The sequence below is a fragment of the Hippopotamus amphibius genome, chromosome 9, assembly GCF_030028045.1.
Source record: "Hippopotamus amphibius kiboko isolate mHipAmp2 chromosome 9, mHipAmp2.hap2, whole genome shotgun sequence".
In the NCBI taxonomy this organism is placed as follows: Eukaryota; Metazoa; Chordata; class Mammalia; order Artiodactyla; family Hippopotamidae; genus Hippopotamus; species Hippopotamus amphibius.
Genome location: NC_080194.1, coordinates 36,992,425 through 37,005,492, shown reverse-complemented (window position 1 = coordinate 37,005,492; position 13,068 = coordinate 36,992,425). Strand labels below are relative to the sequence as shown.

General features: G+C 38.3%; 1 protein-coding gene across 1 annotated transcript in view; it reads left to right on the top strand.

Moving 5' to 3' along the window:
• The window catches only part of ZNF215 (zinc finger protein 215), a 33,790-nt gene that overhangs the window by 8,007 nt on the left and 12,715 nt on the right, over positions 1–13,068 (top strand). Inside the window, exons 2-3 of the mRNA XM_057749348.1 lie at positions 5,243–5,796; positions 12,959–13,047. Coding sequence (XP_057605331.1) covers positions 5,388–5,796; positions 12,959–13,047 — 498 coding nt within the window. The 5' untranslated portion in view covers positions 5,243–5,387. The remainder of the gene's footprint in view (positions 1–5,242; positions 5,797–12,958; positions 13,048–13,068) is intronic.

Below are 13,068 nucleotides of genomic sequence, written 5' to 3'. Positions count from 1 at the left end.
CTGATCTTTATGATTTCTTTCCTTCTGCTCACTTTGGGGTTTCTTTGTTCTTCTTTCTCTAGTTGTTTGAGGTGTAAGGTTAGGTTGTTTATTCGATCATTTTCTTGTTTCTTAAGGTAGGACTGTATTGCTATAAACTTCCCTCTTAGAACTGCTTTTGCTGCGTCCCATAGGTTTTGGGTTGTTGTGTTTTCGTTGTCATTTTTTTCTAGATACTTTTTGATTTCCTCTTTGATTTCTTTAGTGATTCCTTGGTTGTTTAAGAGTGAATTGTTTAGCCTCCATGTGTTTGTATTTTTTGCAGTTTTTTTCCTGTAATTGATATCTAGTCTCATGGCGTTGTGGTCTGAGAAGATGCTTGATATGATTTCAATTTTCTTGAATTTGCTGAGGTTTGATTTGTGACCCAAGATGTGATCTATCCTGGAAAATGTTCCGTGTGCACTTGAGAAGAAAGTATAGTTTGTCGTTTTTGGATGGAATGTCCTATAAATATCAATTAAGTCGAGATGGTCTAATGTGTCATTTAAAGCTTGTGTGTCTTTATTTATTTTCTGTTTGGATGATCTGTCCATTGATGTAAGTGGGGTGTTCAAGTCTCCCACTATTATTGTGTTACTGTCGATGTCCCCTTTTATAGCTGTTAGCAGTTGCCTTATGTATTGAGGTGCTCCTATATTGGGGGCATAGATATTTACCATTGTGATATGTTCTTCTTGGATGGATCCCTTGATCATTATGTAGTGCCCTTCCTTGTCTCTTTTAATAGTCGTCTGATATGAGTATTGCTACTCCAGCTTTCTTTTGACTTCCATTTGCATGGAATATCTTTTTCCATCCCTTCACTTTCAGTCTATATGTATCCCTTGGTCTGAAGTGGGTTTCTTGTAGGCAGCATATGTAAGGGTCTTGTTTTTGTATCCATTCAGCCAGTCTGTGTCTTTTGGTTGGAGCATTTAATCCGTTTACATTTAAAGTGATTACTGACATGTGTGTTCCAATGACCATTTTCTGAATTGTTTTGGGTTTGTATTTGTAGGTGTTTTCCTTTTCTTGTGTTTCCTACTTAGAGAAGTTCCTTTAGCACTTGTTGTAAGGCTGGTTTGGTGGTGCTGAATTCTCTTAACTTTTGCTTGTCTGGAAAGCTTTTGATTTCTCCCTCAAATCTGAATGAGATTCTTGCTGGGTAGAGTATTCTTGGCTGTAGGTTTCTCTCTTTCAGGACTTTCAGGATATCCTGCCATTCCCTTCTGGCCTGCAGAGTTTCTGTAGAAAGGTCAGCTGTTATCCTTATGGGTTTTCCCTTACATGTTATTTGTTGCTTTTCTCTTGCTGCTTTTAATAGTTTTTCTTTGTGTTTAATTGTCGTTAGTTTGATTAATATGTGTCTTGGTGTATTTCTCCTTGGGTTTCTTCTGTATGGGACTCTCTGTGCTTCTTGGACTTGGTGAATTATTTCCTTTCCCATGTTGGGGAAGTTTTCCACTATAACCTCTTCAAATATTTTCTCAGACCCTTTCTTTTGTTATTCTTCTTCTGGGATGCCTATAATTCGAATGTTTGTATGCTTAATGTTATCACTGAGGTCTCTGAGACTGTCTTCTATTCTTTTTATTCTTTTTTCTTTTTCCTGCTCTGTGGCAGTTATTTCCCCCATTCGATCTTCCAACTCACTTATTCGTTCTTCTGCCTCAGTCATTCTGCTGGTTATAGCATCTAGAGTATTTTTAATTTCAGTTATTTTGTTATCCATTGATGTTTGTTTTTCTGCGTTCTTATGAACTCTTTCTTGTACTTTCTCTATTTTGTTATCGAGATTTTGTATCATTTTTACTATCATTACTCTAAATTCTTTTTCAGGCATTTTTCCTATTTCCTCCTCATTTATTTGGTCTTGTGGGTTTTTTTCCTGCTCCTTTGCCTGCATGGTGTTTCTTTGTTTTCTCATGGTTGTCCAAACTTTTGGGGTTGCTTGTCCTGGCGATAGAGTTGTTTATAGAAGACTGTCCAAGCCTCAGACTAATGTCCAAGTATTGGATTAAACAAATACTAAATCTAGGAAACACATACATGTATAAGACACACAATTACTGAATCCATTAGGACATAAGGCTCTGGAAAGACCTGACAGAACCCCAGTGTGCTATCAGATATTCAAAGAGAAACCCAACAGTAATTGACAACTGAAACAGAACAACTCAGAGACAAAAGCAAAAGCAAACAAACAAATAACATCTTACACATACAAACACTAATCTAGGGAGATTTTGTAAGCTAGGATCAAATATAGAAAAGAGCTAGAGTACCACCAGACAGAATGGAGGTTCTCAGAATGAAATTAGACAATTGTACTAAGAACTAAGATAAAGACAAAAACCTCATATTAAATACCAAGGTGGTGCATCATCTGGAGAATAGAGCAAGGAGTCTGAGCAGATTGATAGTGTTGCTTATAAGTTAAGATAAAATAATCTTAAAATGGCTGGAAGAAAGGAGAACAGAATAGTGTAGTGTGGTTGGAAATATGCAAATAAAAAGAAAGGAATAGAAATGTATAAAAGACAGGGATGAAATGAAAGTGTGAGAGATATATTGTCCATACTACCAAAAACTTAGCTAGATATAGAAGTATATAAAAAGGCAAAAAAATAAAAATAGAATAAAAAATATCATTAAAAAATTATGTTACTAAGATCGTAGTTAATAAAGAAAAAAAAAAAAGGAAAGAAAAAGAAAAAAATTCCGGAACTGATTCCAGAATGGACCAGTTCAATAGGATCGATACTAATATTTCTGTTTCCTTAGAGTCTCAGCTGTAAGTGTCCTTCTACTCGCCTTAGGTTTTTTTGCATTATTCTGTGACCAGCAGAGGTTCCTTTATTGTTCGTCTGTAAGCGTTGGTGTGTGGGGAGGGAAAGGGTACAATAGTGGCTCCTTCCCCTGGGAGTGAGTCAGCAGTGGCGCACCGTTGTCTCAGTCGGGCTTGGAGGTGCCTGCTGCAGAGGGACACTGGTGGTTCAGGTGTAAACAGAAAGTCTTAAGAGTTGGGCCCCTCTCAGGTTTTCAGGTTTTTTTTTTCTTTTTTCTCGGCAGCCTCCCTGCTGCCTGCATTCCAAGGGGTTTTAATCTAGCCCCGCCCGAATGCCTGAGGGTGCTTGTTATCCCTGAGCGCCTTAGATGGCCCACAGGGCGTCTCTCCACTGCCCTTTGCAGAGGTGCTGAAAGAGAGAGAGAGCTTATGCTTCGCGGCTCCTCCCCCCCGCATCCAGCCGCCATCATGGCCGGGCAGCTCTCAGGGACTGGCACTGCTCGCCGCAGACCTCTTCCCTCCTGTCCTCTTGGTCCGTCTCCTTACTGGCAACAATATTTCTCACCGTGTACCAGCTCTCCGGTTCCCACGATCCCGCTCCTGGACCCTCTGTTCAACTGTGGATTGACGTCTCGGTCCAGGAACGCTGAGCTGTGCTGCGGACCCTCTGTATGTTTCTCACTCCCTCCCGTCTGCCACAGCTCCGCCGCTTCACCCTCTTTGAGCCTTCGTAGATGCCTCCCTACCGGTTATGTCGGGCTCCTTGCGGTCCTTTCTGGTGTCCGAGGCCATCTGCTGGTGTTCAGCTGGTTCTCTGTGGGAATTATTGCGTCCTTTGGTGCATTCCCAATGCATCTGTGGAGAGGGATGCATTCCACGTCCCTCTACTTCGTCGCCATCTTTTTCTCTGTATGTATTTCTAAATGTAACCTTCTTTACCTATTTTAAGCTAAACACAAGTTCATACTGGTATCTCCAACTGTAATTCATTACCACATAGATCATTTAGACTCCTTCCCTTGGTTATCTGTAAACTCCCACTCAAACAGTGAGAAACCTGGCTCTCACTAGCTGCAAATCCATTTACTTCTTATTCAGTTCAGCACACCTGTATAGCAGTATCAGAATTGTTCATTTCTGTCTTCATGGAAAATAACTTTTATCAACTGGAGCATGTTTTCTTTTGCCTTTAATTTTATAGATTCTGCTCATTTCCAAACTTCTTTTTTTTTTCCCATAAATGTCATATTCTAAAATGTTTCCTTGCCCTAACTCTAGCATTGTGTATTTTTCCTTCTACCACACTGTCTTTTTAAAGGCCTTTATGTATCTTTCCCGCACTCTGTTTATTAATCCTTACTTGAATGTTGAATGATCTGTTCAGGTGAACACTGCCAGTAGATGAGGTCAAGAAATACTTTTGTGCACAAACTTTTGACCAGTCTGTAAGATATGCTTACAAGCAGACACACCTGTGTTGTATATGATAATCTGTTGAGTGCTTACTATCTGCGAAGAGGTGAGATGAGTGTTCTTTTAATCCCTATAATTCAGTCAGATAGGTTTTGTTGTATTCATTTTACACTTGAGAAAACTCAAGCTTTGGTTAAATAATTTGCTGAAGTTCATACATGTAGTAACTAGTACAGCAGGGGTTTAACTTCATGTCAGTAGGACTCCAAAGGACATACTCTTAGCCACTGTATATTGACTATATCAGGGTTTCTTAACTTCAGAATTATTGACATTTGGGGCTGAATAATTATTTGTTATAAGGGGCTGTCCTGTGCACTGCAGGATGTTTAGCAGCATCCCTGACCTGTACCCACTAGATGCCAATAACAGCCCCAGCTGTGACAACCAAAACTGTCTCCAGACATTGCCAAATTTTCCGTGTTGGGAATTTGCCCCTGAGAACCACTGGCCTAGAGGCTTACAAAAATGACACCTGAATGGGAAATTGCATTTGGACTGGGAGAACTGTAAATCAGATAGAAGGCTGTATTTGAACTTCCCTGAATGCAGTGACTCTTATAATCAGGCTTGCTCTTTGGGGAGCCCTGAGTTGTTAATGTTGGCTCCTGTGGAAGCCTTTTCAGTTAAAATGCTTTCTGCCCCGCCTGCGTGAGCCACATCTCCTTGCGCTTAAGCTATACTTTGTGAGAATTCCCAATGAAGAAAAATGCCAGTTACTCACTCCTCTGCTAGCAAGCTTTGTTTTCTGTCCCATAGCCTTCTTAGTAATCTAGTGCCAAATATGACCGGTGGTAGTCTTGCAAGTCTTAAATGTTTAGTTGAGCCTAAGACCTCCCTGGTGGGCATTGCACACTGACTCACTAACAAATGAAAACTTTTATTATGATAATTTGGGAATGCACTTTTTGACCTATCCTTGTCCATTATCTGTAGGTCATATTTTTGTCTTTTTTTCAGTCTCTCAGGTACCTGAATATTGGGCTTGTGTCTGAAGTTCCTGGAACTTTTCTCACTGCCCTATATAACACACAAGTGCTTAGCTTAAGCCTGAGAATTATTGGAATCCTCTGGGAAGACACATTTGAACTGCAGTGGGAGTTCTATGTGGAGGATGCAGCCTTTGAACAAGTTGATGGCTCTCTTAAAACCTCAAAACCTGGCTCCTCATGAACAAAGTGAGGTCCTGAGAGCAGATGTGTCTTGGCAGCAGGAAACCATCCCAGTCATGGAGACAGATGACTGTGAAGCCTCTCGTCAAAAGTTCAGACATTTCCAGTATTTGGAAGTGTCTGGGCCTCATGAAGCCCTGAGCCAACTCTGGGAGCTCTGTCTTCAGTGGCTGAGACCAGAAATTCATACAAAGAAGCAGATCCTAGAGCTTTTGGTGCTGGAACAGTTCCTGACAATTCTCCCTGAAGAAGTCAGGTATTGGGTGAATTTACAACATCCAAAGAACAGTCGAGAAGTGGTGAGCCTCATAGAGGATGTGATTGATATGCTTAAAGATGAAGGTGAGAATATAGAAAATTGGAGGTAGTTGACCCTTCCCATATGAAGAAAAATTATCTTAAAAAAATTTTTTTATTGATGTATAGTTGATGTACAATATTTGTATGTTACTGGTATATAATATAGTAATTCACAGTTTTTAAAGGTTATACTCCATGTATAGTCATTATAAAATATTGGCTATATTCCCTGTGTTGTACTGTATATACTTATAGCTTATTTTATACACAGTAGTTTATACCTCTTAATCCACTACCTCTATATTGCCCCTCCCCGATTCCCTCTTCCCACTGGTAACCGCTAGTTAGTTCTCTATAATCTGTGAATCTGTGTCTTTTTTGTTTTATTCACTAGTTGTATTTTTTAGATTCCACATAAAAGTGATATCATAGAATATTTGTTTTCTTCTGACTTATTTCACTAAGCATAATAACTTTTTCTGAAGCTAGAAGGTGTCAAAGGGCCAGATCGTGACGAACTTTACTATATTAGGAAGGCTGAACTAAGATCTCACAGATTGAGTAGGGGAATAAAACAACTTGATTTGCCTTTCAAAAATATTGTGTTGGCTTCAGTATAGAGCAGGTGTCAGCAAACTATGACCACAGGCCAAATATTTTTGGAAATACAGTTTTCTGGGAACACAGCCATAGCTCATTCATTTACATTTTGTCTGCAGCTGCTTTCATGCTAGAGTTGATTAGTTATAACAGAGACTGTATTGCATGCAAAACCTAAATAAAATATTTACAATCTGAATCTTCAGAGAAAAAGTTTATCAACTTCTTCAGTGAAGGATAGCCCTGAGAACTCTGAAAACAGGAAAACCAGTTAGGAAGTATTGTCTTAGATCAGGTGTTAGAGAATAAGGAAGCACTGGGAAAACAGAGGAGTTGGAACCTCAAGGATTTACCAATTCAGTGTGAATGGGATAAATGTTCTGGCTTGCATGAATGGAGAGTAAGTAACAGATTTTGTTGGAGGGGAGATTGACATATTAATTACGTGATATTTGAGGTCTTTGTGGGACAGCCACAATGAATAATCTAATATACAGTTAACAATATGGCTTTAGCGTTTGGAAGGGTAGCAGTTTCTGTTGCTGCTGTAACACGTTACCCCTAAACTTTGTTGCTTCAAACAGTATGAATGTATAGACCTACGGGTCTGTAGATCAGTGAGTCTCTGGGCTAATAAAATCAAGAAAGAAAAATATGGAAACTTATAGGTATGAACAGAAGTGGGAGAAATACAATTCCTTAGGAAGAACCAATATTTAAGAGCTGGCATAGATCTAACTACCAATTATAGAAAATATAGAGGATAGAGGAACATGTTAAACTATACCATGGGAATGCCATTAGTAAAATCTAATCTGTGGGAAACTGCAAGACAATCCAGTTTCTAAAGCAAAATAATTGTAAGGGAGTAGGGAGGGGCTGTTGAAGAGGGATTTAGAGATTAAAAGAAACATAAAAGATGTGTAATTGATCATGTGAATGTGTGGACCTTATAAGACATGAGGCAATTGACTGAATATTTGACTAATAATGCTAATCAATAAGCATTATTGACTAGAGACAGTGATGATACTGATACTGGGATTATATTTCATTCTTATCCAAACAGTAAACAAAATGAAGTACTGAGCAAAATAAGAAAACTCAGGTAAGCAGTCTAGAAAGGAGCAATCCAGAAAGTCAAAGAACCAGGAAAGACTGGTATCTTGAGCTAAGAGAAAAGAAATCTTCAAGAAGGGAGTGTTCAACAGTGTTGCAACAAAAAGGAAAAGGTCCTGTTAAGATGAGTATTGGAAATAGTTTATTGAAATTGTTGATTAGATCAGTGGTCCACCATGGGTCTCCCTGGGCTAAAAGTGAGGCATCAGCAGGACTTCATTTCTTTCTGGGCTTCATGCTCCCTTTCCCCCATCTTCAAAGCTGGCAACAGTGAGCCAGGTCCTTTTCACACTGCCATGTCTTTGACCTTCCATTCTGTTGTCATGGTATGTGCTGGCACACATGCACATGCTCACACTCACTTTTTCACTCTCTCTGTCTCACTGACCACAGCTGGGAAAGGTTCTCCACTTTTCAAGATTCATGTGATTAGATTGAGACCACCCAGATAATCCAGGATGATTTCTCCATCTCAAGGATCTTTAATATTGCTGAATCCCTTTTGTTTGTTTGTTTGTTTGTTTTGTTTTGTTTTCTTTTGCTTTTTTCCCTGGTCGCTGCTTGAGGCTTGTGGGATCTTAGTTCCCCAACCAGAGATTGAAACCTGATCCGGGCAGTGAAAGTGCCAAGTCCTAACCACTGGACCTCCAGGGAATGCCCTTGCTGAGTCTCTTTTGCCATGTATCCAAGGATTAGGGCATAGACCTTTCAGGGAGCGATTATTCTGCCTGTCACATGGGTCAAAAAAATATAGTATGAGGTGGGAATGTGATAATGATAATAGACTACTCTTGAGAAGTTTATTTGGGAAGGAAAAGAGAGGTTTCAGGGTAACACAGGACTGAGAAAGGCTTTTGGTTTCTTTTAAAGTGCCATGGATCCTTGAAGAACCCACTTAAAGGGTTTGTCCTTATTTTGCCTAACTTAGACCTCTCAGGGCTGAAGTGGCTACCTGGCTAGCATTTGTCAGAAACATTTCATAAAAAAATATATTAGCCACTCCTACCTGGGACAGTAAATAAACATTTTGTCTATTTCAAACTGAAATAGACAAACATAGACTAAACAAAAAGTTTGGGAAGAAAGGTGCTTTAGGGAGGGAGTTGAAAGCTCCTACATATTCCTAGAGATCTAGAAGGCTGGATGCCTGTTCTGAAAGACCTGAGAACTCCCTGAGTCTCACCTTAGGCTAGCCTTCAGGCTCTGCTCAAGCAGGAAGACTAAGGCAGAGGTGAAAACTATCCCGCTAAGTGTTGAAGGCATTCCCTGGCACACACAGCCCATCTGCAAAGTCCAGGAAATGGTTTTGGGTTTTGTATTTCTGGTTTAAAGCATTTAAGGAAATCTCTGGAATTACTAGGTAACCACTAAGCTAAGGAAACAGACTTAAGTGGCACATACAGCAAAGAATATAGACTTTATAAATTAAAAAAAAGTTGAAAAGATCAACAACATCAAAGTTTAGCTACAATGACCAAGAGAAAAAGAAGATTAAAATCAGGAATAAAGATAGGGACATTACTATTGACCTTACATAAATCAAAAGGATTATAAGAGAATAGTGTGATGAAACAGAAAATTTCCAAAACTACCAAAACTGACTCTGAACTCATCTATAACAACTGAAGAGACGGAATCAGTAATTTTAAAATTTTCAACCAAGTAAATTCAAGGACAAGATGGCTTCACTGGTGAATTCTACCAAACATTAAAAGAATCATTAACACCAAACTTTCTCAAACTCTTCTGAAAGGCAGAGAAGGAGGGAATACTTCCTAATTTATTCTATGATGGGAGTTTTAATCTGATGCCAAAGCCAGAGAGAGACATCACAAGAAAAGAAAACTAGTGAAAATAATTTTATTTTCAAAAGCATCAACAAGAATAAAATAACTATAAATTTAACCAAGGAGGTGTAAGGTGAAAGAAGACCTAAATAAATGGAAAGACATCCTGTGTTCATAGGTTGGAGGACTTGATATTAAGATAACACTTTCCAAAGCAGTCTGCAGATTCAAATGCAATTCCCATCAGAATTCCAGCTACCCTTTTTGCAGAAATGGGCAAGCTGATCCTAAAATTCTCATGGAATTACAAAGGACCCCAAATAGCCTCAACAGCCTTGATAAAGAAAACAAAGTTTGGGGATGCAGACTTCCAAATTTCAAAACTTACTTAAAGCTACAATAATCAAAGCCATGTGGTACTGGAATAGGACAGACATCTAGATCAATGGAATAGAATTGAGAGGTCAGAAATAAACTCATACATCTGTAGTCAGTTGATTTTCAGCAAGGGTGCTAAGACCATTAAATGGGAAAGTAGTTCTTCAACAAATGGTGCTGAAACAACTTGATATTCACAGGCGAAAGACTGAAGTCATATCGTATACAAAAATGAACTCAAAATGGATCAACAAACCTAAGTATAAGAGCCAAAACTATAAAATTCTTAGAAGAAAACAGAAATAACACTTTATGACTTTGAATTTGGTAATTGATGCTTAGATATGGTGCCAACACTACAAGCAACAAAAGAAAAATTAGACCATCAAAACTAAAAACTTGTGCATCAAAAGCTACTACCAAGAAAGTGAAAAGGAAACCTACAGAGTGAGAGAAAATATTTGATATAGGCCTAATACTGGAAAATTATAAGGAACTCTTACAAGTCAACAACAGAAAGACAAGCAACACGATTTTTAAAATGGGCAAAAGACTTGAATAGATATTTCTCCTGAGAAGATACATAAATGGCCAACATGCATAGGGATAATTGTTCCTCATCGTTAGTTGTTAAGGAATTTACTATCAAACTTTGAGATACTGCTTGATATCCACTAGGATGGCTATACTAATGAAAGGAAAGAAAGAGAAAAGTGTTGGTGAGGATATGGAGAAATTGGAACCTTCATATGTTGCTTTTGGGAATGTAAAATGGTGCAGCCACTGTGGAATACAGTTTGGTAGTTCCTCAAAAAGTTAAACATAGAATTACAATAAACGCAAGAGAATTGAAAACATACGTTTACACACAAATTTATACATGAATGTTTGTAACAGCATTATTCATAGTAACCAAAAAAAAAAAATGGAAACAGTCCTAAAGTTCATCAACTGATGAATGGATAAACAAATTGATATTCATACAGTGGAACATCATTCAGCCTTTAAGAGGAATGAAGAACTGACACATGTTACAACATGGGTGAACCTTCAAAATATGCTAATTGAAAGAAGTCAGAGAAAAAAGGTTACATGTCCTATGACTGGAGTTGTATGGAATGCCCAGAATAGGTGAATCCGAAGAGACAGCGTGAGAGGAAAGGGGAAAGGGAAGTGACTCCTTAATGGGTATGGGATTACTTTTGGGGTGAAGAAAATGTTCTGGAATTAGACAGTGGTAATGGTTGCACAACATTGCGAGTATACTAAAAACCGTGAATTGTATACTTTAAAATGGTTAATCTGGTAAATTTCTTGTTCACCATATGAACAAAATTTGAATTTTACCTCAATTTTTTTAAAAGGTAATGTTAAAGAGATTGTTGTGTCAAGTTAAGTTTGGATGTTAGATATAAGGATCAGTGTCCAAGGAATTTGAAATCTGAAAAGAGTAAATCTGGAAATGATTTACCATAAAATCTAAGCTGCATAGACAAGATTAAGTGACTTCATAAGAGGGGTGATAGACTGGGAGAAGATTAAAGAAGCAACGTACTAGTACTATGGTAGAACCTTGATAAAGGCTGGAGAGTATACTCAGGGCAAGAAAGGGCAAGTTGAAAGGATAGGAAAGTATAGTTAGGGATTGATTCATTCAGGTTTATTCTCAGGGTAGAACAATTCTCAGTGTATAAATAAGCACCCCAGTACGAAAAAGGAAGTAGCTTGATTGCTGATGGTTGTTAGCAGTAAGGTTGTCGAGGGTCTTCAGGCTGGATTGTTGAAAAGATTATCTATGCCATTGTTGAAATAACCTATCATAATAGTACAGGATTTGGGTGGTAAGCTAAGTAGAGTTTTTACTGCCCTAGTATAATTTCTTATTTAATGTCTGTCATTCACAGCAGACTGTAGGCTCTCTGAGGGAGGCATTTGTGGGCCTCACACATGGGAGGTGCTCAGTAAATATGGGTTGAATAAATGAATTTGCAATAGCTTAGTGTATTGCAACATCAAGAAAGCCCTAGCTAAATATCATGAACTGCTATGAAAAGAAAAAGTTTTTGTATGAGAATAGAAAAATCTTTATGAGGAAGTGGGAATAGAGAAGTACAACAAGACAACCACCAAGACCATAGTAGTGGAGGATGAGAAGGGGTGGCTCTGATGGTGAGCAAGATCCAGTTTAGATTAGAAGGGAGAAAGGATATTTTATGAAGAGCTTGAGAATGTATAGGAATTTTTCGTTGAATGACATGAGAGTTTCAGAGAACACAATTGTAAAGATTCAGGAAGGAGGTCGGCAGGGAAGCAAAGTTAGGGGAAGAAAACAATATTCAGTGAAAGCAATAAAAAAAAAGAGGGGTGGCTGATTGAAGGCTTTTGCATATTTTCAAGGTATCTTGTGTATTTCTAAGAATGGCAGGAATATGTAACAATGTGGTACTGACTGTCCTAGGCTAGGGATTATGGGATTGAGCAAACTGAGATTTCACAAAATGTTATAGGTGTAAAGTTAACAGACTATAATCTTGTGGCAGTATTCAAATAGCACGTTGCTGAGAAATTTGGATTTTTTTTTTTTTAAATTCTGCCTTTGTTTGCAAAACGGTTTCATAAATATTTCCTGCATTGTTCTATTTTTTCTTATTTCCTCCTGAATCAGTGAAAACTTCTTCACAAATCAGCATTAGTCCATAGTCTGGCATTTGAGGATTAGTGGTATAATTAATGAATCTTGGAGAAATATTAGGAAGTAGCCCTTGGGTATACTTCTCACCAAAGGGCTGGAGAAGAGAATTGGTGGCTGCTCAGATTTGTATGTCCTGAAAGAATCAATAGTCCAAGTTGACCAGACTGCCTAAGTCTGTGTGTAGTATACACAGAGCAACTTAGAGGGAAAGAATCCTTGAGGAGAGTAATCCCCAGTGTCTGTAAGGAAGGGATTCGCTGGATAAAATATTTTTAGCTCCCAATAGAATTACAGCCTATGGCGCTAAGCCTTAATTAGGATTTAGTTTTGACAAGATTAAAGATTTTTTATTTTGGATCTGCTATAACCACAGATGAGACATCAAAATATTATTCTGGGCTTCTCTCTGATCCAGTAGTTATTGACCCCTGGTAGAATATCAGAATCACTTTTAGAGGTTTTTTAAAACATAAGATCTGGGCCCCATCCCTGGAGATACTGGTTGCTGGTAGAACCTAACATCATTAAATTTCAAACTTCTGAAGTAGCATGTTAAAACTACTATAATTATTAAGCATTTCTCTATAGAAAAACTTGTCTCCCTAATGTTTTCCTTCATCTTCCTCAGGTAAAACCTGCAAGGATTCTGTCCTACTGCAGAAGGGGAGCATCAATAAAGAGAGGATGGAAGCTGACTCGCTAACAGGCAAATCCCAGGTAAATGAGGATTCCACTCTT